The following is a 21,905-nucleotide window of genomic DNA, read 5'->3' as shown; positions in this document are numbered from 1 at the left end:
TGGGATACCTGAGAAGTCCCCGGTGTTTCTCTCATTGTAATACACTCTTCGTGCAGCACGCGATGGTGTTGTTTCAGGTGGTGAAACATGTTTGTTGTGCTACCTTGGTTCGTTGCAATTTTCGCCAAGCACGACCTGCACAACACCTCGCTCGGGTTGACATCCTTTTTAAAATCCAAAATACCTCCAAATAATGGAGGATGATTTATGTTTTGGCACAAAATCGCCACCGGCCGCATTATCTTCTGTCACTTTTCTTTCCCGCTGTGTATGTCGTGTGTGTGTGTGTATGTGTGTGTATGTGCGTGTCTCAGTCTCCGTCTCCCTCCCGCCCTCCTATGTTTGTCATTGGTTGGCTTCAGCTGTCGTTCCACAGCAAGCATGAAATAAGGTTTGTGGTTGGCTGGCCGTAGTGGTGCATTCAAGGGCAATCGTAAAAATGAAGTTTATTGTGACTGCCAGAGCTGTACATGCAGGGCGAGCGCGGGGGAAAATCTATTTTGTTTATATCGTTGCTTTTTCGATATGAATATCTTGAATGTTCATATCTAGATATCGATACGATAACGATATATCGTTCAGCCCTAATACTGACAGACATAACTCACATAGTGACTGCCTCCAGAAGTGCAGCACCATTCTAAACTGACAAATATCAGTGTGCAGAGTTGCTACCGTCATTCTCCTTCAATGGCAGATCAGTCGCTGTGTTTATTTTTCCCCTTGGCCTTTGTTTCCACTTTTGGGTTTCCACTGCACACGTATCATATCCAAAAAAATAAAAAAATAATAATAATATTACTGCAACATTTATAGAGAAAAACATATTCCAGTTCTGATACCCACAGGCCCACAAGGGAATTATTTCAGAAGTGTTGAATTACTTCACTTCCTCTCACAGTTATTATATTGTTTCCACCTGTATTTAAAGCCTTTATTTTCCACTCAGTTTGTTAAACTCTATATGATTCTCAGCTAATGGATGAAGTGCCGTTTGTTCATCAGCTGAGGAGTTTACAAGGAGCTAATGCAGCACACTTACTGTATGTGGGAGGAAACCTCCAAGCTTGTTTGCACCGCTCGCACTAAACTGCCTATTGCTGTGTGTGCACACAAGCGTTGTTAGAGTGGGATGCGTGCTGTGTAGATTTGTGTGTGTGTGTCTGTTTGTGTGTGAGAACACAAAGTATGAATGTGCGTGTGCGTGTGCATGTGAAATGTGACTCAGTGGGTGTCCGTGGTTTGCTGATGTTGTTTACCCAAGCTGCAGCGTGGTTGGCATTTCTCCACTAATCCAGCTTCTCTTCAAGAGGCTCCTCATCCTCGCCATTCACTTTTCCTCATGCATTATATTAGGAGAGAGCAGATGAGGGGGGTAAAAAAAACAAAACAAGTACATATAGTGTGCACTTATTTTACACTCATATCTCACATACACAAATAAAGCCTCTGACGTCCCCCGAGAGGCTTCATGCAAATGGTCTTTCAACGACTAAATGTCATGCATCATCAAACTCTGTTTTATCTCTCTCTCTTTGTCATTTGTGCCCCCCCCCACACCCTCAAATCTCTCCGCAGCGTTGCACTGCTGACGTCAGCAGGCAGGAAGCCCTCTGTACTTCTGAGTGCCACAAATAGACTCTGGCTGGTATAAAAGCACCACTCTTCTATAAATAGCCCTGCGTGTCTTTGCTTGAGTTTGATCGAATGGGAAGAGAGAGAGAAAGAGAGGGCAAGAGAAACAGTGACGCGAGACAAATGGAGGGGGTGAAGGGTTAGGAGGATGCGAGTGCCCGCAGCACCGCCCTGGAAGCCCGAGGACCTGCTGTCTGTCACTCACTCTGACACACTTCCTGGCTCAGAGGCTTTTGTGCTGCTCCGCTTTGCTGCCCTGATATCTCACCAGCATATCAGGATCAGCACAGTTCTCCTCATGCTGGGATTTTCTTGTTGAAATGTTCATTTCATGCCAAGGAGAAAGGGTCGTGTTAACCATCTGAAAACTTTCTGCTGATATTTATGAACCGGCACTAATAAACGGGGACAGGATCGCTGTTAGAGTTAGTGTTACACGGCTGTCCTTGACACAGTTATGTGAGTTCATAAGACGCTCCCGGAGTGAGACCTAAAAGTGTTTTCTTTTTAGAATCGCTGTTGATGAACGGATACTAAAAAAAGCCACTGCCGTAATTTCTCTTTTTATAGTCTCCAGTTGAACAGTTGCCAAAAAAAAACCTGTCCTGAAAGTGCCAAAGACTTCTCAAAATCAAACAACGTTCAGGCTGAAAGTTGGCTCTGAGTTTGGCCATCTGGCTGCTGCACCAGAAGGACACGCTGTCCTCAGTCCTCTCTGTAGTTGCTGTTTTTCTTTCTGTCATTCGGCGAATTTCATTCCATTTATACCACAAGACATTTGTAGAGGGGAAAAAAAAAATGTGCTGCCTCATTTCCTTCCTCTGCCGTTCACCACTTCTCAGGCTTAAAAATGATCATGCCAAACATTGGAGTGCTAGCATGATTGGGGTTAACGTCACTTTTCTCAAGAGACCAAAACAACACGGTATATCAGTGCACCAGCCAGGTGTAGTAAGTGTTTGCTCCACAGTTTTGATACACAGTAGAGTAGACTCTCATCTCTGGCTCACAGCACACAAGACTACTGCAGCAGAATTGTTATTTTATCTTCTGTCTCCGTGGAATTGTTAACTACTACAAATATAATGCAGACTCTCCTCTGAATCTGCACTCCTCCAATGTGGTCGATATACACTAGTCCGTCGCTGCCTTGTAATTGATTTATCCCGTAGTTAATTATAATCAAAGCTCGGATAGGCTAGCAGCCGACCACCCTTATACTTGCGTGTGTGTGTATACGTTTGTATTGTTACAGAACGTGCGATCATTGAGCAAGCAGCATTTTTTCTTTCATTCTCAGTCAGAGCACAGGTGAGGAATACACTGGAGATTACTCGATGAAGCATTGCCCGTTCTTACTTGAGCAGATTTCTGTCTGGTAGCGTTTAATTCTCCTGGTCAGAATAAAAAAACAAAAACGGCTTAATGTGTCCTGCCTGTGTGAGCTGTAATTCACACTCTGGCTCAGTGGACTAGCCTGCATTCTGCAGCCTCAGAAATGCCACACTAAATCCGTCTTATTTAAGTCAATATTATGCCAACACTCAAGGCCTTTTGTGTACTAACTGTTCAGCCTTGGTTAGGCTGAACTGTCCCTGAACTGTTTGGGATTACCTGATCACAGGTCCCGTACTTACCACTATTATCTCCACTTAACCCCCTATTATACACAAATACACACACTGTGTGCCCCCGTCCTTCAAAATAAATGAAATCCTTTGATTCCCTCAAAACATTCAGGGAGCAGGAGAAACATCTCACAAGAAACAGACTACACCCTGCATTTAGAGGCCGAGCCCCGTCTTCTAAACCCTAACCACATTCTCCTCCTATAACCACAGACGCACACATGTGCCGCAGTAAAACATTTGTTTGTAAGTGACGTATTGAGTGGCTTTCCCGTTTGAAGGTCACACTGTTGCCTGAGTGTTAACTTGATATTTATTTTCCCTCCATAGGTGATAGTAGACACTCCCACCAGCCCAGTCACCAGTGGCCTACCCTTATTTTTTGTGATCACCGTAACGGCCATCAAGCAGGTAAGCCGCTGCCACACGAGGTGTCACACAAACTCCTTTTTATTATTTATTGCTTTATCGCTCTCTCCTAACCTGCCATTGCCTGTCCAATTTGCATATTCCCAGAGACACGCCAATATCCTTGTGTGTGTGTGTGTGTGATTGAAAATCTAGCGAGCTGAGAAAAATATTCAGGAGAGCTGAGACAGTTTTTTGATGCCTGACACAACGCGGAGAATAGAGATTAGCCAAGGTAGTTCATAAAATAAGATAAGATGAGATGATGCTTTATTAGTCCCACAATGGAGAAATGTACACATGTCATAGCAGCAGAGACAGTAAAGGTAATCTATGAATGTACAATAAAGAAGTTGACTATTAACTATTAAAATTATAAAAATATAATTTACTGTACAAGAAACCAGAATATATAGTATGGTCTTAATATTGCCAGTGTAAACTAGGTTTGCACTTGAGATATTGCACATGGGATTAGATTAGATAAAACTTTATTGGTGCCACGGTGGGGGAAATTCACTTGTTAAAGCAGCTCATAAAAGTAGAAAAAAAAATATTGCACTTGTGTAAAATGACAATGTTCGATTGCACTTGGATGAGTAACATGTCACATGTGGTCTAACGGCAGCAGGGAGGATTGACCTTCGATACCGCTCTTTCAGACATTTAAGATTTTACAAGCAACAGTTCTGCAGTTCCCAAAAGGAAGTGACAAAGAGGCACAGATAAGTTGGCTGCTTGTTTGCCAAGGCCATTTATGTGAATGCTTTTCACATCTACCCTAAAAACAGACAACTTACTATTGTTGCGTCAAGTGTGACCTGTGCAAAGAACTATAGTCCATACTGCACTGACCTGATAATACAGTTAAGATAGTGATGCATTCACTTGTTTGTTTTCCAGTTCAATAAAATACACAGATGAGCAAAACCTAAATCCAGTCGCCTGTTTTATTGCTGTGGCTGATCTGTACACTGAGCAGGTCATTCAATACTGTGGTGATACAGATTCAACAGATCTCAGTAACACTAGGGCTGCAACTAACGATTCTTTTCCATTTGATTCATCGATTCTTGATACATTTCATGAAAATGTTGATCGGTGTTTCCCAAACCTCAAAATGATATGTCTTGTTTTGTCGATGAACTAAAAAACGTTTTATATGGAGCAAAGAACCCAAAAAATATTCACGTTCAACAAGCTAAAAGTGTTTTGTATTAATGTGCGGAGAGTGAGAGCAGAGGGGTGGTGTCTATTTCTGTGACTGCATTGCTACTACATCCTAGCTTTAGATGTATTGTTTCAGGTTTGGCATTTGTTTCTAAGGTGTGACTGCTGTGTCTTTGAAATATACGGTGGGTGGACTTCCTTCTGAAAATATATGGGATGCACTGATAACACAGGCTTTGAAGTTGGAAACCACAGCGATCTGCTCAACCCTATTATTCAGACTGAAGTGAAGTGTGTAGTTCAACTGAGAGCCATTCGTGGAATCCTCCCCTCTTCTCTAACCCCCTTCATCCAACTGGTATCATTTCTCTGCAGCAGACTTTCTCTCTCTTCCTCTCTCTCCCTCTCTCTCCTTCCAACACATTTCCCGTTTACACCAGTTTCTGGCCCGAGCTCCACCTTGGCACATACGTTTGTCTCTTTCTGCATCTCTGCACCATTGCCTCTGTCTCCATCACTATCTTTAAGTACTTATGAAGTATACATTAGGCTTTGTGCCTTATGCAGCTGCAGCCCCATGCATTTTTTTTTTGTGTGTTATTTGTTTATTTATTTTTAACCAGACTCAGTATTTTCCGTTGTGCACTGTTCCGGTGCAGTGCTGCTGCAAGATGAAACTAAGTGTAAAGATTGTATTGTATGCATAAATGTTTCCCTGTCATCCGTTTTTACCGGTGGGAGCTCCAGTCGATCCCGTCTGTATGTCCGTATGCCAAGTCTTGTCACATTTCATTCCACAAAAACAACATAAATAACCTATTAGTTTATCTGGACCATAACGGAATTCTGATTTTCTAACGTTGCTGTAGGGCTACGAGGACTGGCTACGACACAAGGCTGACAATGAGGTGAACAAGTATCCAGTGACAGTAATCGAGGACGGCAGAAGAATACGGAAGGAGAGCGAGAAGATCAAGGTACTTTTCACCAGCAGCCACGTCTATGCGTCACTGGAATAAATATTTCCTTAGAGACGTGGCTAGAGATAATATGCTGGCAGCTTGTCATGCAAGAGTTTGAAATTCATGCACAGGGGGAGACCGTGTTCTGTCTACTGAACTGATTAGATGTTCAAACATGCTTGTCTTGGTAATTAATATATCCAGGGTGTTGCATTTTTTTAACCTGTTTGCAGAGGGTGGTAAAGAATACTTTGAAATCAGTATAGTTGTTAAAAATGTTTTATTATTTTTATTTTTCACATGAACCACCGTTCTAAGGGACGCCGCTGATATTTGACATCCAGCTGTCAAAACCAAAACACAGCTGTTCACAACTGCTGTCAGCACAGTTCACACAATTGTAACAACTGTAAAGTGACCTCCTAGTGTGTTAGGGTTGAGAGCTGAAGCAAACATTGTTTTAGCAACCCAAAGAGAGACGCCTTACTTATTAATTGTCAGAAGCAAAACAGAGTATGAGAATCACAACACCCTGATCATCACGGCCAGTGATGTGCTCATAATAATAGTTGGAAAGAAGCAAAAAAAATATTGTGATATATATTGATTAATATTTACATGTTTATTTCCTTTGCTCAGGTTGGAGATGTTGTGCAGGTGGAAGAAGAAGAGACCTTTCCCTGTGATTTGATACTGTTGCAGACGAGCCGAGACGATGACACGTGTTTTGTCACCACGGCGAGTCTGGATGGAGAGTCCAACCATAAAGTAAGATTGGGCTGCACTTGTCTTTGGCTTGAATGACTAAACCTGAAACCTGAGTGTGTTCCAGTGTCTTTTCTAGTGAAGCTGGATATTTATTTATTTATTTTTTGTTCACATTCATCTGGCTATCTCTGACTCATTGTGTGTTTATGTGAGACAAGTGAAAGCTAAACTTTGCTTCTTCCCTCCGTCCAGACACACTACACCGTGCCAGACACCGGGAGGGATCTGGAATCTCTCAATGCCACCATCGAGTGTGAACAGCCTCAGCCTGACCTTTACAAGTAGGCACTCATCATGTGGCCCAAGAAGATTTACACTTCATGAATGCAATGCCTGTGGTTTGTTGGGAAATGGATTAACACAATGTCACGTGGAAATATCCTAAATGAGTCTATTATTAACTTCAACGGTGTTAAGTCGAGCAGTTGTTGCAAGCCACTGTGTGCTTATGTTTCATAGGTTACATATTAGGAATGGTGAAAGTGGGTCTGTATTTCTAGTAGGTTAATCTTTATTCCTCAGCCGAGCCAAAAGGGGGCAATATTTTTCACTCAGCCCAACATTTTAGTAGTGTTTGAGATGTGCTAAGTCAGCCATGGCACCAAATGCTTACTGTTGAGACTCAGTGAAACTGACAGTATGCTGCAGTCTAACCACCAGTAATTAGTTGGCTCTGAAAGAACAGCTCTTGCTTTTAGGTAATTTAGTACTTATAGTCTTGTCAAGTTAATGGACTCTGTCTGAATTTCGGTACCTCAAGTTCATTACCACTGTACTTGTAACAAATGCAAAGCTAATATCATATTGACCTCTTCCATACGAGTACAGGGGGCAACACGGAATGCGTGCAGTACAGGCGATCTATGCACACAGTAGGATGTGCCAATCCTAACATGTAGCATACCAAAAGGACGGGAAGAAACTCGGCGAAAAGACTCTACCAGCATTGTCACCTAAATAAAAAACGCAAGTCAAACCCCAAGCAATTATATGGGCATGTAACAAAAACGGCAAAAACAGCAAACAACACAAACAAGATGTCGTATGACAGAGAGTTACTTTCCTTGGTCAAAAAACTCATAGACAGAAGGGTTTTAGAGTGGAGTGTGTGTTCTTCGTTCAATATACTATCTTTGGATTTACTTCCTTCTGGTCCATCATTGGTGTTTCTGAGGGGAATTTGGGTGCCACCCCTCGAATCCTCTGACTGTGATTGATCGATAGAGGTGTCAATCACCCAAATCAACCCTTGGGTTACCGAGATATTTGCACGCGTAGCCCCTCAGTCCACTCCAGCCTCATCTCAGTTTTACTCATGGGTGCACAGAACGCACCCAGTCGATCACGTCCGAGGTGTTTTTAGAGATATAACTTTAGAAGTAGTGAGAAGTTATAGTTATCAACAATGGCAGGGAGGAAATTCAACAGATGCACTCTGTATAAGGTTACTAATACTCGGTCTGAATTTCCATACATCAATTTCCACTGTGCTTGTAACAAATGCAAAGCTAATACCGTATTGTGTGATATTCAGTTGAGTGTGTCTGTGATTTTTCTGTTTCAGATTTGTTGGCCGCATGCACATCTACACAAGTAATCAGGATCCTGCGATGAGGTAAAATCCCTCCTGCGTAACCACCTTATCACTTCAAATAAGAGCAAAATCAAAACAAAGTTGTTAAAGGACTCATTTGTTTACCTTTGCTTCACCGACAAATCATTATTCCATTGATCCTTCATTGTCGACGATCATTAAAATTAAATCAGGCTGGCGTGCCTTTAAGTGACTGCTTCCAGAGCTCCCCCCACAGGCATTTATCATTGACCGTTTTGTAATTGCCATGTAAACAAATGCCAACAAATGTTCTTCTCAAGAACACTGGGACTGTGGTTCGCCCAGACTACATACAGTGTATCGTCAGTATTTTAGAGTGGATGCCAAGCTCGACTGCCAGGTTTACATTTAGAAAATGTTTGTGTGTGAGTGTGAATGTCACAGACTCTGTTTGACTGTGAACCATTTGTACTGATGTGATTGTGCAGGTCGTTGGGCCCAGAAAACCTACTGCTGAAAGGGGCAACTTTAAAGAACACTCAGAGGATCAGTGGTCAGTCAAATGATATCGACTTCATTCCAATAACATATCAGTGTTGGTGAAGAAGCCTCAACATCTATAAAGCAAGTCTCCTCTTTTTCTGCTGCCTGTCTGTGTCTCAAGGTGTGGCTGTTTACACTGGCATGGAGACAAAGATGGCTCTTAACTACCAGGGCAAATCTCAGAAACGGTCTGCTGTGGAGAAGTAGGTTCATTAAGTGAAGTGTGTTTAAACTCGTTTTATGGTGTTCTCAAAACTGATGCCTTATGTTTTCAGGTCTATAAATGCCTTCCTACTCGTTTACCTTTGCATATTGGTGAGCAAGGCCCTCGTGTGTACTACACTGAAGTACGCGTGGCAAGGCACACCTGGACAAGATGAGCCTTGGTACAATGAGAAAACGCAGACAGTGAAGGAAACCAATTTTGTGAGTACACAGACAGACTTATATTGTGTTTTATCTTGCTTATTTTATTTTATTTTATTTTATTTTATTTTATTTTATTTTATTTTATTTTATTTTATTTTATTTTATTTTATTTTATTTTATTTTATTCTATTGTATTTTATTTTATTTTACTGCCATGCATGTAAAAACCCAGTGTTTACATGCATCTCTCAAACATCACTTGTGAAACCTCTCGCAGTGAAATGGCGGCTGCAGACTTACAGTGTGATGCGGTCCATTTCACTGGCTGTTAATCTCCCTGCCCTCGCTGTTTGTGAACTGTGAACGTGGTGATACAACCTTGCAAGTGCAGCGTGTTTCCTGTTCCTGTTGTTTGTATCGTCTTGGATAACTGATTCCCAAATGAGGCACTGTGTAGTTACTGCAAACGTGATGCAATGTTGTAGGTAGTCAACCTTTACAGCAAATGTCATCTGCTTGCGTTTAATGTGATTTACAGATTACATTTTACATTTGTTTTCCTTGTCTTTTCTTCTTCTTTTTTTTAACAGTACCTAAAGATGTTCACTGACTTCCTGTCGTTCATGGTGCTCTTCAACTTCATCATTCCGGTGTCCATGTATGTGACGGTTGAAATGCAGAAGTTTTTGGGATCCTTTTTCATCACATGGGACAAAGACTTCTTTGACCCAGAAATCAAGGAGGGGGCACTGGTCAACACCTCAGACCTCAATGAGGAGCTGGGACAGGTCAGGCACATTGGCAGAAATGAAAAGACAACATTATTTTTCCCCTGAATTATGTTTGGGAATCTTGTAACAAAGGGAACTGGCAAATTCTGTTTTTTGGAAAAATACTAAACCTAACCTGGATGTCTCAACCTGTCTCAAAATATCAATTACACTATGAAAAAGAGAGAGAAAATTGGCATTTTAGTCACTCAGAAGCATCATTAAAACACTTATCTTTACAGATCTACTATTAGACTATTAGCTGTTTATAATAGTAATAATAATAATAACAATAATAATTGACTTTACTTGTCTTACCTCTAACCCTGACAGGGTTGCCAAAGATGAGTCGCACTCAGTTTGCAAAATGATGACTTAAATTGAAGCTTATGATTTGCAAAAGTGATGCACTGTGATTCTTTCAGGGAGTGCTTTTTTTTCTAATCCTATTGTCCATCACGTTCCCCCGCAGGTAGAGTATGTCTTTACGGACAAGACGGGCACCCTCACGCAGAATAACATGGAGTTCATCGAGTGCTGCATCGACGGCTTCCAGTACAAGTACCGGGATGCGAGCTCGGAGCTGGACGGATTCTGTGTCACAGATGGGCCTGTGAGCAAACTGCAGCAGAAAGCTGGCAGGGTGGGTGTTGTGGTGTCCCTCCATCTGTTGAAAAAAGTCACACAAGCAGCGACATATGGTCATTAATTTGCTCGCCCATCAAAAAGACCCTTCTTGGGTCACCTGTGCCCAGACTCCTTTGACATGTCAACATATGCACTCAACATGGAGGGGGAGCAAAGTGGCTGCGCGCTCTTGACACGAGCACCTGATACCAGTTGCCCTCGTAGACTGTAGTCAGACGGTTGTAAATCCCGAGCTTTATCTAGACCTCAGCTACTGTTTATGACTTCAAGTGTGGCTGTAAATGCAATTAATATTAACACCGTTATTGTTAATGTAATACTATTTGTTTTGGTGCATTCACCTAAAATCATTTTTGAGATTTTTATGGCAGTCTGTTTTTACAAGATTTTTTTTTCGGGGTCTGTTGTAACGCAATTTTTTGTGGGGGATCAGTTTAGAGCTGAGACAGTTAATCGATTACTAAATGAATCGTCAACTTTTTTGATAATCGATTGATCGGTTTAAAGCTTTGTTCATGATTAAAACAAGATTTCAGATTGTTTAAGCTTCTTAAATGTCAGTATATTCTTAATTTCTTTGCTCCGGATAACAAAGAAATCATTAAAAGTTAATAATCTTCGCGTTTGTGGACAAAACAAGACATTTGAGAACATCATCATTTCCAGGTTTGACGAACACCGATTTCTGACATTTCATGGACCAAACGATTAATCGATTATGTGTCCCAGTTGTTCAGTTTAATCCAAATCCAGTTTTACTTTGCTTTGGGTTTGAGACATGGGGAGATTGTCCTGTCTTTAAGTCGTTGGAAAGAACACTCGGATCTGCTGGAGACCGCGATGTTTCTTCACGATCATTTGAATAAATACAGAATGCGTCATACTTGAAATACATACAAGTTGGCTACGTCATGACACAGGTAACAATCAGGAATCGGAACTGGCTTGGGATTACGGAAGCATATTGCAACCAGCTTCCGTTGGATGCGTTGCGGAGCAAAAAAAAGATTTGCTGAATTTTATTTCTTGTACAAAGTCAAGTTTATGTTGCATTTTTTTTTTAGGAGAGGGAAGAGCTGTTCCTGCGTGCCCTATGTCTGTGCCACACAGTCCAGGTCAAGGAGCCCATAGAGTGTCATGACCAAGGAGACGGACTGATGGACCAGGTCGATGGCTTAGAGGCAGATGGACAGGAAACGTCTTCCCTGCAGGAGCAGAGGGGCTTTATTGCCTCCTCGCCTGATGAGGTCGCTCTGGTCAAGGGTGCCATGAGGTATGAGATGAAATATTATGACACTGTGGCCGTTGTTTAGAGAACAAGCATGTCTTTATAATACAGTACGAGTGCGCAGATGGCTCATTTCTTTGTGTAATTTGTCTCAATCTGCAGGTATGGCTTCACATTTCTGGGTCTTGAAAGTAAAACCATGAAAATTCTCAACAGGAACAATGCTGTCGAAATGTAAGTCTCCGTAAGCAATGTGTGTTTGTTTGTTTTTCCATTCACATGATGCTCTACAGCTTTTTTTTATGTCATGTTCTTTTTTACCTCCCAAAGGTATGAACTACTTCACGTGTTGAACTTTGACCCAGTGAGAAGACGAATGAGTGTAATAGTCCGATCCAAATCAGGTGAGCTTGAGATTACAGTTACAGCATAGACTGTGATTTAGTGCAGGCCCTCATTCCTTACCATACAGTCTTTATATAGAGCCTATATATAGGTTTTTTATTCCCTCTCTTTTTTTCCCTCTTCTTTCTGCCTTTAGGTGATATACTGCTCTTCTGTAAGGGAGCAGACTCTTCCATGTTCCCCCGTGTTAGGCAGGAAGAGGTTGAAAGGATACGCATGCATGTGGAGCGTAATGCAACAGTGGGTGAACCTATTTCCTTAAATTTATATCGGAGTTTAAATGTATATATTTTTGACAATATGGGTTCAGTTTAAATGCCTTTTAAACGGTATGTTTTCAAACCGTTCAGGAGGGCTACCGGACACTGTGTGTAGCCTACAAATATCTCAGTGCTGAGGAGTATAATCAGGCAGACAAAGGACTGAGGGAAGCAAGACTGGCTCTGCAGGACAGAGACGAGAAGCTCATGGCTGTTTACAACCAAGTGGAGACCGGGATGAGTCTAATAGGAGCCACCGCTGTAGAAGATCGGTGGGTATTAGGCTCAATGTACAGTATCATAGAACTCGCATGCACGAATATGCAAGTATTTTTCAAAAACCTGGCTTTTTGTTATCTTGCATGTCACTTTTGCACATGATTTTTGCAAAGAAACATTTGATTTATGTTGTTGACCCAGTAAAAAAATATAGTAAGACTTGCACATTCAAATCACATTAAATCATTCACAATTTTGGCACAAGTCAGCATTAAACTCAAGAATTATACTCAAGAAGAACATTTAAATAGTCTGCATTAGTGGCCAACCTTTACACCCACGGTCAAAACAAAGCCGCTGTTTTGCTGTAGTTGCCTTTTTTTTTTAAGTCAAAACCTTCACTTCGTTATCTTTCAATGGATTGCCTCAACATTCTATGGAAACCTGCTTTTTGACTTTACTGTGAAAAGAAATGCACATCTTTAAACTACCTACTTTAGTGACACCCCACTTCATCCAAACGTTTATGAATTCTAATGGCATAAAGCGATTTCTTTTTTATATAACCAGCGTGCATCACAATTGCATCCACATTTGCACAGTACACTCTCTGACACATCTCATTTGTACTTGTTGTTCGTCTCCTCCAGGCTCCAAGAGGAGGCAGCAGAGACCATGATGGCTCTTCAGGGCGCAGGCATTAACGTTTGGGTTCTAACGGGGGACAAGATGGAGACGGCAAAGTCCACCTGTTATGCTTGTCGGCTGTTCCAAAGAAACACTGAGCTGTTGGAACTAACAGTGCGCACACTGGAGGACGGAGGAAGGAGGCGTGAGAAACGACTGCATGACCTCTTGAATGAATACTATAAAAAGGCCGTGCTGGATGCACCACCAGTTAAGGGAGGAGTCACCAGGTTGGGGACCCGAGAGTGAAAATTGAACAAAGCTAAATCTTTACGATTGCATGTGAACTCATCTCTCATCCCTGTGTCATAGGAGCTGGTCTTCTACGAACCAAGACTATGGTTTTATTATCGATGGAGCCACTCTCTCAATGGTGCTCAACTCCTCTGAATCCAACTCGAGTCGCTACAAGAACCTGTTCCTGCAGATTTGCCAAAACTGCACCGCCGTGCTCTGTTGCCGAATGGCGCCTCTCCAAAAGGCCCAGGTCTGAACAGTCAGTTAAAATGAACATACTACATATTCATGAAAGAATTGACACTTACTTGGTAATTGTATTATTTTTCTTCCTCCCTGTAAAGATTGTGAAGATGGTGAAGAACTCCAAAGGCAGCCCAATCACACTTTCAATCGGAGATGGTGCCAATGATGTCAGCATGATTTTGGAAGCTCATGTTGGCATTGGTAAGAATTCACAAGCTGGCAACAGATTTCCTCTTTAATTCCAAAAATAGAAGCAAGACTATTGTTCCGGTAAAGGCAGTGTGTGTAATTGCTTGCTGCTGCTGCTGCTGTTGTTGTTGTTTTAGGTATTAAAGGTAAAGAGGGCCGACAGGCAGTGAGGAACAGTGATTATGCCATCACCAAACTCAAGCACCTCAAGAAACTTTTGTTGGTTCATGGGCATCTCTACTATGTCCGCATTGCACACCTGGTGCAATATTTCTTTTACAAGGTAGGAGGAACAGATGCGTTAAGTCAGATTTACTTTTTTATCAGGCCTCAGGGTAACTACTTGTTCGGGATTTTCAAAAATCCTACTCACTTGATTTGAGGATCTTTTTGTGAGGAAACAGATTCTCCGTAAGATGTTAAACAGGTTTTTTAAGTTTTCATTGCTCCTACATTTCTGTACCTACATTTTAAGTGTTTGGGAACTGAGGGATTTATTGGATGTCCTTTGATGTTGTCTTTTTTTTTTTTAATCCATCTGTGTGAGCCTGTTCCCTTTCTCTTTTTTTTCCTTCAGAACCTTTGCTTCATCTTACCTCAGTTTTTGTACCAGTTCTTCTGCGGCTATTCCCAGCAAGTGAGTATGCCCCGAGGCCCTTAAGTTCAAAGATCTTCTCAACATGAAACGGAGGCGCAGCGTCCCTCGGTTCCACATGTCCTCGTCCTCCTGAATGCCAGACTCTTTCCCTCAGATTGTCCCTACGTCACTGTCCCTGGAATGTTTGAGCTGTGACTGAGTTTATATACTGAGTCTCGGACTACGTGTCACAGTTAAATAAAACTTCCATACATCATGATTATTTATGGGCATCATGTAACAGATGGAGGCATCTGTATGCCAGTCGTAAATGTAGTCTCTCTGTTAAGAGCACAGTGGTTTACAGACGTTCAGGTTTGTCACACTTCAGAGATTTAAATTTGTTTAAATTATGATTTTTATTGTACTGTTTTCTAGTGCTGTCAGTTAAACGTGTTATTAGCGGCGTTAAAGCAAACCCATTTTAACGGCGTCAATGTTTTTATCGCGGCAGACCCCCGAACCGTAGTAAGGAGACCACCAAAGACTGCTAGCTCCTTTAGCTCGGATTAGCTCGTTACAGCAACAACACATTAAACCACAGGACTCCGTCTGCGTTGAAGAACGGCACTTTATTCACAGCACTGCAGGCTGATACACAGCCTCTCTTATTATTGTGGGGCTCTCACAATAAGAGGAATAACTCCAAACATGCAGGGTGACGGAGATATTGTCTCAATAAAAAAAAAACATTTGCACAAAGAGAGCCGATCAACTTTTCTATGTTGATGAGAGCATTAAAATGAGGAAAAATAATGGGACAAAAAGAAATCAAGGGACATTTTGAGTAGATAAAAATGTGTGATTAATTGCGAGTTAACTATTGACATTAATGGAATCAATCGTGATTAAATATTTGAATTGTTTGACAGCACTACTGTTATCATGTCACATAGAAATATCCTTTCAGTGTTGCATTGCTCAACGTAGATACTGTCCTTTTTTAAAAATAATTTTTCAGTATATCTGGTTATAAAAGGAGACAGTGAATATGTTATTCTCCCGTTTCACACAGCCAGCCCCAGCTTAGATGTTTCATAAGTACATGAAACATTTATAGAAGCTTGCCTAGTTCACATTCTGGACAAGTATGATGGTGTGTGTGAGTTTTGTCCTCTCCATAATATTAACCCCTGGTTGCCCCATCCATTCTCCTCCTCCTCCTCCTTCTTCTTCTTACCAACCCTTTGCCCCTCATTCCTTTCCTTCCTCCTGCTCAAATACTCCCCAGCCCCTGTTTGATGCGGCCTATCTGACGATGTACAACATCTGCTTCACCTCTATGCCCATCCTGGCTTACAGCCTCTTTGAGCAGCACATCAGCATTGAGGTTCTGCTGGACAATGCTACCCTCTACAGGTGAATCTGAAAATCTTCACTTATCTGCACTGCTCTTCAGGGTAGATGTACTGTAGGTGTGCATGCACACTGAGCCACCTCCGCATATTTATTTTGGGGGTTTAAAAAAAGTGAATATTCACATTTTATGGTTGATTTAATTTGCAAATAGATAACATTTTTTTGTTATTGTAGAGAGATTGCCAAGAATGCCATGTTGCGATGGGGACCGTTCCTCCAGTGGACATTACTCAGTCTCTACCATGGTTTGCTCTTCTTCTTTGGCGTCCGTTTTCTGTTCAGTAACCCAGCACTGCAAGACAATGGCCAGGTTTGTCCTGTAATTTAACGTTCTACATAATGTGTTATTGAATGTTGTCTGCAGATTTTCACTCGCTTATGCGTCTGTATTCAAATCCAGGTTTTTGGAAACTGGTCCTTTGGAACAATTATCTTCACAGTTCTTATCTTCACTGTTACACTTACGGTAAAAATCCTCTGGTCTATTTTTCGTCATGTATGAAGTTTTTTTTTTGGACATTTCACATGAACATTCAGTGACCTTTTTGTTTTTCAGCTTGCTTTGGACACGCGGCACTGGACATGGATCAACCACTTTGTCATCTGGGGATCCCTGGCCTTCTATGTGTTTTTCAGCTTCTTCTGGGGAGGAATAATATGGTCAGAAACCAGTGTATAGTTTGCCTATTATTTTTCCACCCCTGTGGTTCTTCCACATACTTGTAAACCAACGTGTTCTCTGTCTCACAGGCCGTTCCTGAAGCACCAGCGCTTGTACTTTGTGTTTGCTAACATGCTGAGCTCAGTGTCCACCTGGCTGGTCATCATCTTGCTCATCCTGCTCAGCCTAATGCCAGAGATCCTGCTCACGGTGTTCTGTAAGCCTCGCGGCTCCAACGCTCGACAGGTAGAGTTGAGACACATTTGTTCCCTGCTTGTTTTGTACTCTTTCCTTTTTCTGCTATATTTACCCCTGTGTCAGATTATGATACATTTGATATGACAATGTTTCAAGGGCGTGGATGGTATTAACTGAGGGTTTTAGGAGAGATTTGATGCCATCTAATGGCAATTCTGCAGATTGTAATGAAAATGGAAGACCGCTCACCTGATCTGTCCCTTTTTCAAGCATGCCCGGAAACTATGGTGGCCTCACATACCAGAAGGGATGTTGTGCTTCTTTGTTTATGCCGTAAGCTTCCACTTCAAAACACGAGACACAAGCCGACCATGTCTGTTCAGGCTGCTGTAGGCCTCTGTAAATCAAGGCCCTTGCCTCAAGTACATTGTATTCTACAGTCGTTATGTACTTAAACAAACATATTTATGGGTAGCATGTTAAATGTCTCCCAAGAAACACTGGAGGAAAACCTCCAGGTATATCTGCTGTTAGAGAGAGGGACAATGAAGAAAGTAACTTCATGTTTTTAGTTCACAACCTAACATACTTTTTATTTGTGGCATTATTGCAAGAGCACAACTCCCATTTCCTCCAGATGAGAAATTCCCCAGACAAGTTTAGTCAGTTCATTGCCTCCCCCTGAAGCCAATATCCAAACAGTTGTTATCCAAACAGCTGGAAATGTTTGGTAGTATGTGTGTGCTCTTGGGTTCTTTCCACTGTTTTATTAATTTGGGAAATTTAGTAAAACCAAACCAATGTTTGGCACATATTTGAGGGGAATCATGTCACAAGATATACCTATTACAATGTATCTGCATTTTTCTGTGAGTGTATTTATATGCAGGGTCCATCAGAAATGTACAAAATAATTCCTCTATTTTGTTAGACTAAGTCTTAGTTTACTAAGAATGTTTCAGTTCACAAATTTGAATGAATTTTGAGAATATAATTATCCCTTTTAACTTACAACGTCTACTCATTTCCAACTTTGTTTTCCTCCTACTGACGCTTCCTCTCACTCTGTCTCACCCTCTGATTTCTTCCCTCTCCTTCATTGGACCCGCGTCCCTAAAGATGAAACATCGCCTTCCGTCCTCGGGGACATCTACCATCTTCATGTTGTCACAGACCGCTAGCACTCACAGCTTCTCCTGGAGTGACTGAGGTCTCTCTCGCTCTCTCTTTCTTCCTGTCTGTCACTTCTTGTACTTGAGACTCTTAATGCAGTTTGTGTCTGCCGGTCTGGCTTGTGTCCTGTTGTGTCCTTCCTCTCCCACTGTTTGACTCCTTTCATCTAAACTATAACTCGTCCTGTAGCTTTTATTCTTTCCATTTGATGGCATTGGATTAAGTCAGATGATTCAGATTATTGATTTTGTTATTATAGCAACTGCAAGAGTGCCATCCATTGTGGGCCTCCCCCCCCAGCTTTTCCTTCACATCAATGTTTATGAAATTGGGAGGTATTTGGTCAGTGGGGGGAGAGTGTGTACACTGTCGACAGTGAGGACCATGCTGAAAACATGCAGTCAGTCTTCCATCCTTGTCCACTTGTCTGAGTCCCAGCTGCCTGTGCTGCTCTGGTGCCTGCTGCCTCCGCATGTCCAGTTGGGTGAATGCAGCACGTCAAAAAAACGACTAAACTTACCTGCATGAGGCTCAAGTCAACCTCGTCCTGGATCCTCACCACAATCCCTGCAGGCCACTGCATTTTTTGTGTGTGTGTGTGTGTAAGTGTGTGTGTTATATTGTACATGCTCTGTATCATAGCCCTGTAGCAATCTGGAGTATCTAAGTATCAAAAATCTCAGCTGGACTGAATTCCATTGTCCACGTGTCCAGAGTCTTTGTCTATGTCAGTTCCCCATGTGTGTGTGCGAGAAAGAGACATAGTGTGTGTGTGTGTGTGTGTGTGTGTGTCAGCATAGTGATGTCATTGGTGTCTCTTGCCTCACCCTTCCAGAGAAAGCTGGTTCAGTCGAGCGTTGGGGACCTCCAGTCTCCCCGGTCCTCAGCCAGACCCCTGCTCATGAGAACCTTTTCAGACGAGTCCAATACAGTCATTTAAGCAGGTACCAGACCACCTTCAGGCCGTTTAAGCCAATGAACGAACGGCTTGTTCTCCCAGCCGACCTCTCTGGCAGCTCTGGTACCTAACTACGTTTTAACAAGCGAATCAAAGGCAAAATGGCATTCAGATCACTTTCAGAAAAAAAGAAAGAAAAAACCCAGTGTGTGTGCTTGTGTGTTGTGGTAGCTGCACTTGGCTGGCTGAAGAGATGCAATTTTTATATGTCAGTCCTCAGTGGGTTTTTTTGCATCAATATTCACAACTAAAAAATGGTCAAGTTGTGAATTAATTGAATCATTAGATCAAACTTGATACAGTGTTTCAAGACAGAATGCTTCTTTCAGCCTCCCATTGAAATCCAGCTTATATCTCCTGCTGCATGTGCTTCTAAAAACCTAATTTTGAATGTGTTTCATTTAAAGTCCATCTCCTTTTTCTGCACAAGGAATGTCTGAGTGTGCGTGTGCGTGTGTGTGTGTGTTTGTGTTGCTAAACAACCCAGTCTGATGCTCGTGTACTGTGTGTAACATGGTGCTTTTCTCAGGGTTGTTTTGTCCCGTGTGCACGATTCAAACCTGTCCGCGGTTGTCGTTGACTGCTTCCTTTCTTGTATAATATACTGGATTTGTGAGTGTTGAACTTGGCTCACTGCATGATGTGACGTGATGTGATGCTGTCTTTCCCACAGGGGGTGCACAGAAAATAAACAGAAACCACCTATACAACATATTTTCAGTTTCAAATGTCCAAAATTTAGCTTTTATTCCAAAACGCCTCTTTTTTTGTATATTTATTGTGAATTATTATATTAATTGTATATTTCGATGCATAAATTCCTATGAAAATGCTCATAAACAATATTTGGGCATTTTAACTTGGTGGCGTTTCCTGATTTTTCTTGTCGTGCCCGCTGTGAATCGGCCTGAATGACATTTACAATATCCTTCCGTCACTGTTGACCACGGTTCGCCTTCATGAGTTTTGCACTGGCTTTCACTGATTTAACCTGCATTTCTATTCTCCCTGTAGCTGTCAGATCATGGCCTTCTATGGACATCCAGGTAAACCACAGGCAAATTTAATCTCCTCTTCAATGTTTCTGCTTCAATGCAACAGATCAGTAGAAGTGAAATTACTAATATCTTGTTGTCTCTGGTGACGGGGAAATGTTGATCTGCGGCTTTGTATGTTTTTGATGATTTTAGGTGATTTCAAAGTGATTCGCTCTTTCTGTCACAAGCTCCTGAGGACGACATGGAAGTCAAATCTCTTTTTTTTCTCTCCCCAGATTGCAGCTGTGACACCACTGTCCTATAAGCACCTGATGGTCGGCGACTAAAACGTCAGCAAGGATATGAAACAACAGTGACATTTAGCCTCAGTCGGGATGGTAGTTGGGTAAGAGCTGATCTGAAGAGCGGAGGAAATGACGAGGAGAAAGAAAAAGGAGAGATGTGCTGACTTGAGGGGGAAGGGATGAAAATGGATGTAGCAGTTTTTTCGACCCGTGTCTTTCTGCTCCATCCTTCTCTGTTCACTTCCGACGACTCCTAACACCACGCATGCCTGCAGAGCACTAGTTTTTAAAAAATCAACAAAGATGATAGGCATGAGTTTTCTTCATTTCTTTGACTTTTCTTTGTTTGTTTGTTTTGTTATAAATACTCGCTTACTATTGAATGCATTTACACATCGGCCTCGTCAGTAGCTCTATCCACCTGCTGTGTTTTAACAAGCAGTTGTTATATCCACTCCAAGAATGGTTCACCTGCATGAAAGAAGGCTCAGAGGAAAAGCTTTACTCCACTGTTCAGTCACTGTGTTCTGCAATGTTTGTTTGTTTTTTATTATAAAGACATCATGTTACCTTTCTCAATCATTATAGTTAAAATCATGATTATACTTTACAGGTACTACAATTTTCAGCAGTTCTTCTTCACAGGTTCTAGAGAGAATTTGCTCCACAGGTCAAACGAAAGGTCACTGAATGAGGTTTTTTTTTTTTGGTTTCAATATAATGATTTAGTCTCAATACTTCTTGTTGTCTCTTTAACACTAAGTTTGAGTCTTTTTTTTTTTTGAAGATAAGAGAATTTAATGAAGTCTGACCACTCAATCCAAAAAGTGAGAGTATATATTTATATATGCAAGATTAAGAGATAGATTAGAGAAATATGAAATATATATATATGTATGCTGGAAATATTCCGGCGAGACGGAAATCTTCAAAATCTCAGAGATAATTTAAGAGAGTCCAGTGAGAACGAGAGAAATTAATATATGTATTGTACTCTATTGTGTATAGCTTAGAGATGTTTGACAGCATCTGCTCAAAGCCAAAAAAGGTGAACGTGATGAAATCAGACTCTGTCCACACTAGTGTGACCTTAAATTGACAAGTCTGTTTGTCTGTGTGTACTATGAGAAAAAAAACAAGTTAGAAATGACGGTTGTGTTGAAGAAAACCAGGATTACATGATGTCGATGTGGTTTGATTAAGACTTTTCTTGCACTATTAACAACGGTTTTCCAGTCGGGTCGATTCTGTTATTGATAACATGAATGCACCGTACGTCTGAGCATACACGGGCACATTTCTGCGCGCGGAGAACACGCACTCCAGCCTGAAGGAGGTATATAAATATACTGTATGTCCATTTCACACAGTCTAGTCTAGAATTTGTCTCGCTGACTCTTTGGAGTGTAAAGATAAAAGCTCATGTTACTGTGATGGTCATGTAATTTATTATGTTTTTGGATTGTTCAGCCTTTAACTACTATTATGTGTGTTTTCATACATTCCATTTCAACACGCCATACGTTCAGAAAAGATACTGTTCTTGTAATCCTTCTTTTGTTTTTCACTCCACAAACATATTATTGTCTTTTGGGCATATTTATTGTTCCGTGTGATTTTACTCACAAATGTTATATTTTATTACACAAATCTTTTTTTTATTATTATTATTATTGTTATTATTACTACAGTGGAAGAGTTGTCAGCTGT

The 21,905-nt window shown here is 41.4% G+C and overlaps 1 protein-coding gene across 6 annotated transcripts in view; it reads left to right on the top strand.

Annotated features, from left to right (window-relative positions):
- atp11c (ATPase phospholipid transporting 11C) overlaps positions 1 to 20,453 on the top strand; it is a 39,989-nt gene extending 19,536 nt beyond the window's left edge. The window contains exons 4-31 of one of the 6 annotated variants that reach the window (XM_044040274.1): positions 3,594 to 3,674; positions 5,711 to 5,818; positions 6,443 to 6,571; positions 6,764 to 6,852; positions 8,136 to 8,186; positions 8,615 to 8,679; positions 8,791 to 8,872; positions 8,945 to 9,095; positions 9,629 to 9,826; positions 10,281 to 10,451; positions 11,521 to 11,729; positions 11,847 to 11,918; positions 12,015 to 12,088; positions 12,226 to 12,329; positions 12,440 to 12,621; positions 13,219 to 13,485; positions 13,568 to 13,742; positions 13,837 to 13,939; positions 14,065 to 14,210; positions 14,505 to 14,564; positions 15,796 to 15,923; positions 16,098 to 16,233; positions 16,324 to 16,389; positions 16,480 to 16,583; positions 16,674 to 16,830; positions 18,791 to 18,899; positions 19,928 to 19,959; positions 20,187 to 20,453. In XM_044040274.1, the coding sequence (XP_043896209.1) occupies positions 3,594 to 3,674; positions 5,711 to 5,818; positions 6,443 to 6,571; positions 6,764 to 6,852; positions 8,136 to 8,186; positions 8,615 to 8,679; positions 8,791 to 8,872; positions 8,945 to 9,095; positions 9,629 to 9,826; positions 10,281 to 10,451; positions 11,521 to 11,729; positions 11,847 to 11,918; positions 12,015 to 12,088; positions 12,226 to 12,329; positions 12,440 to 12,621; positions 13,219 to 13,485; positions 13,568 to 13,742; positions 13,837 to 13,939; positions 14,065 to 14,210; positions 14,505 to 14,564; positions 15,796 to 15,923; positions 16,098 to 16,233; positions 16,324 to 16,389; positions 16,480 to 16,583; positions 16,674 to 16,830; positions 18,791 to 18,895 (3,213 nt within the window). In that variant the 3' untranslated portion in view covers positions 18,896 to 18,899; positions 19,928 to 19,959; positions 20,187 to 20,453. Of the gene's footprint in view, positions 1 to 3,593; positions 3,675 to 5,710; positions 5,819 to 6,442; positions 6,572 to 6,763; positions 6,853 to 8,135; positions 8,187 to 8,614; positions 8,680 to 8,790; positions 8,873 to 8,944; positions 9,096 to 9,628; positions 9,827 to 10,280; positions 10,452 to 11,520; positions 11,730 to 11,846; positions 11,919 to 12,014; positions 12,089 to 12,225; positions 12,330 to 12,439; positions 12,622 to 13,218; positions 13,486 to 13,567; positions 13,743 to 13,836; positions 13,940 to 14,064; positions 14,211 to 14,504; positions 14,565 to 15,795; positions 15,924 to 16,097; positions 16,234 to 16,323; positions 16,390 to 16,479; positions 16,584 to 16,673; positions 16,831 to 17,901; positions 17,993 to 18,790; positions 18,900 to 19,927; positions 19,960 to 20,186 lie in introns of those variants that run through there. The other 5 variants (XM_044040276.1, XM_044040279.1, XM_044040275.1 and 2 more) reach the window with 5 other exon arrangements.
- Positions 20,454 to 21,905: the final 1,452 nt, after the last annotated feature.

This window comes from Solea senegalensis, linkage group LG12 (assembly GCF_019176455.1).
Source record: "Solea senegalensis isolate Sse05_10M linkage group LG12, IFAPA_SoseM_1, whole genome shotgun sequence".
Classification (NCBI taxonomy): Eukaryota; Metazoa; Chordata; class Actinopteri; order Pleuronectiformes; family Soleidae; genus Solea; species Solea senegalensis.
Note: the sequence above shows the minus strand (reverse complement) of the source record. Positions and strands in the feature narration are given on the sequence as shown.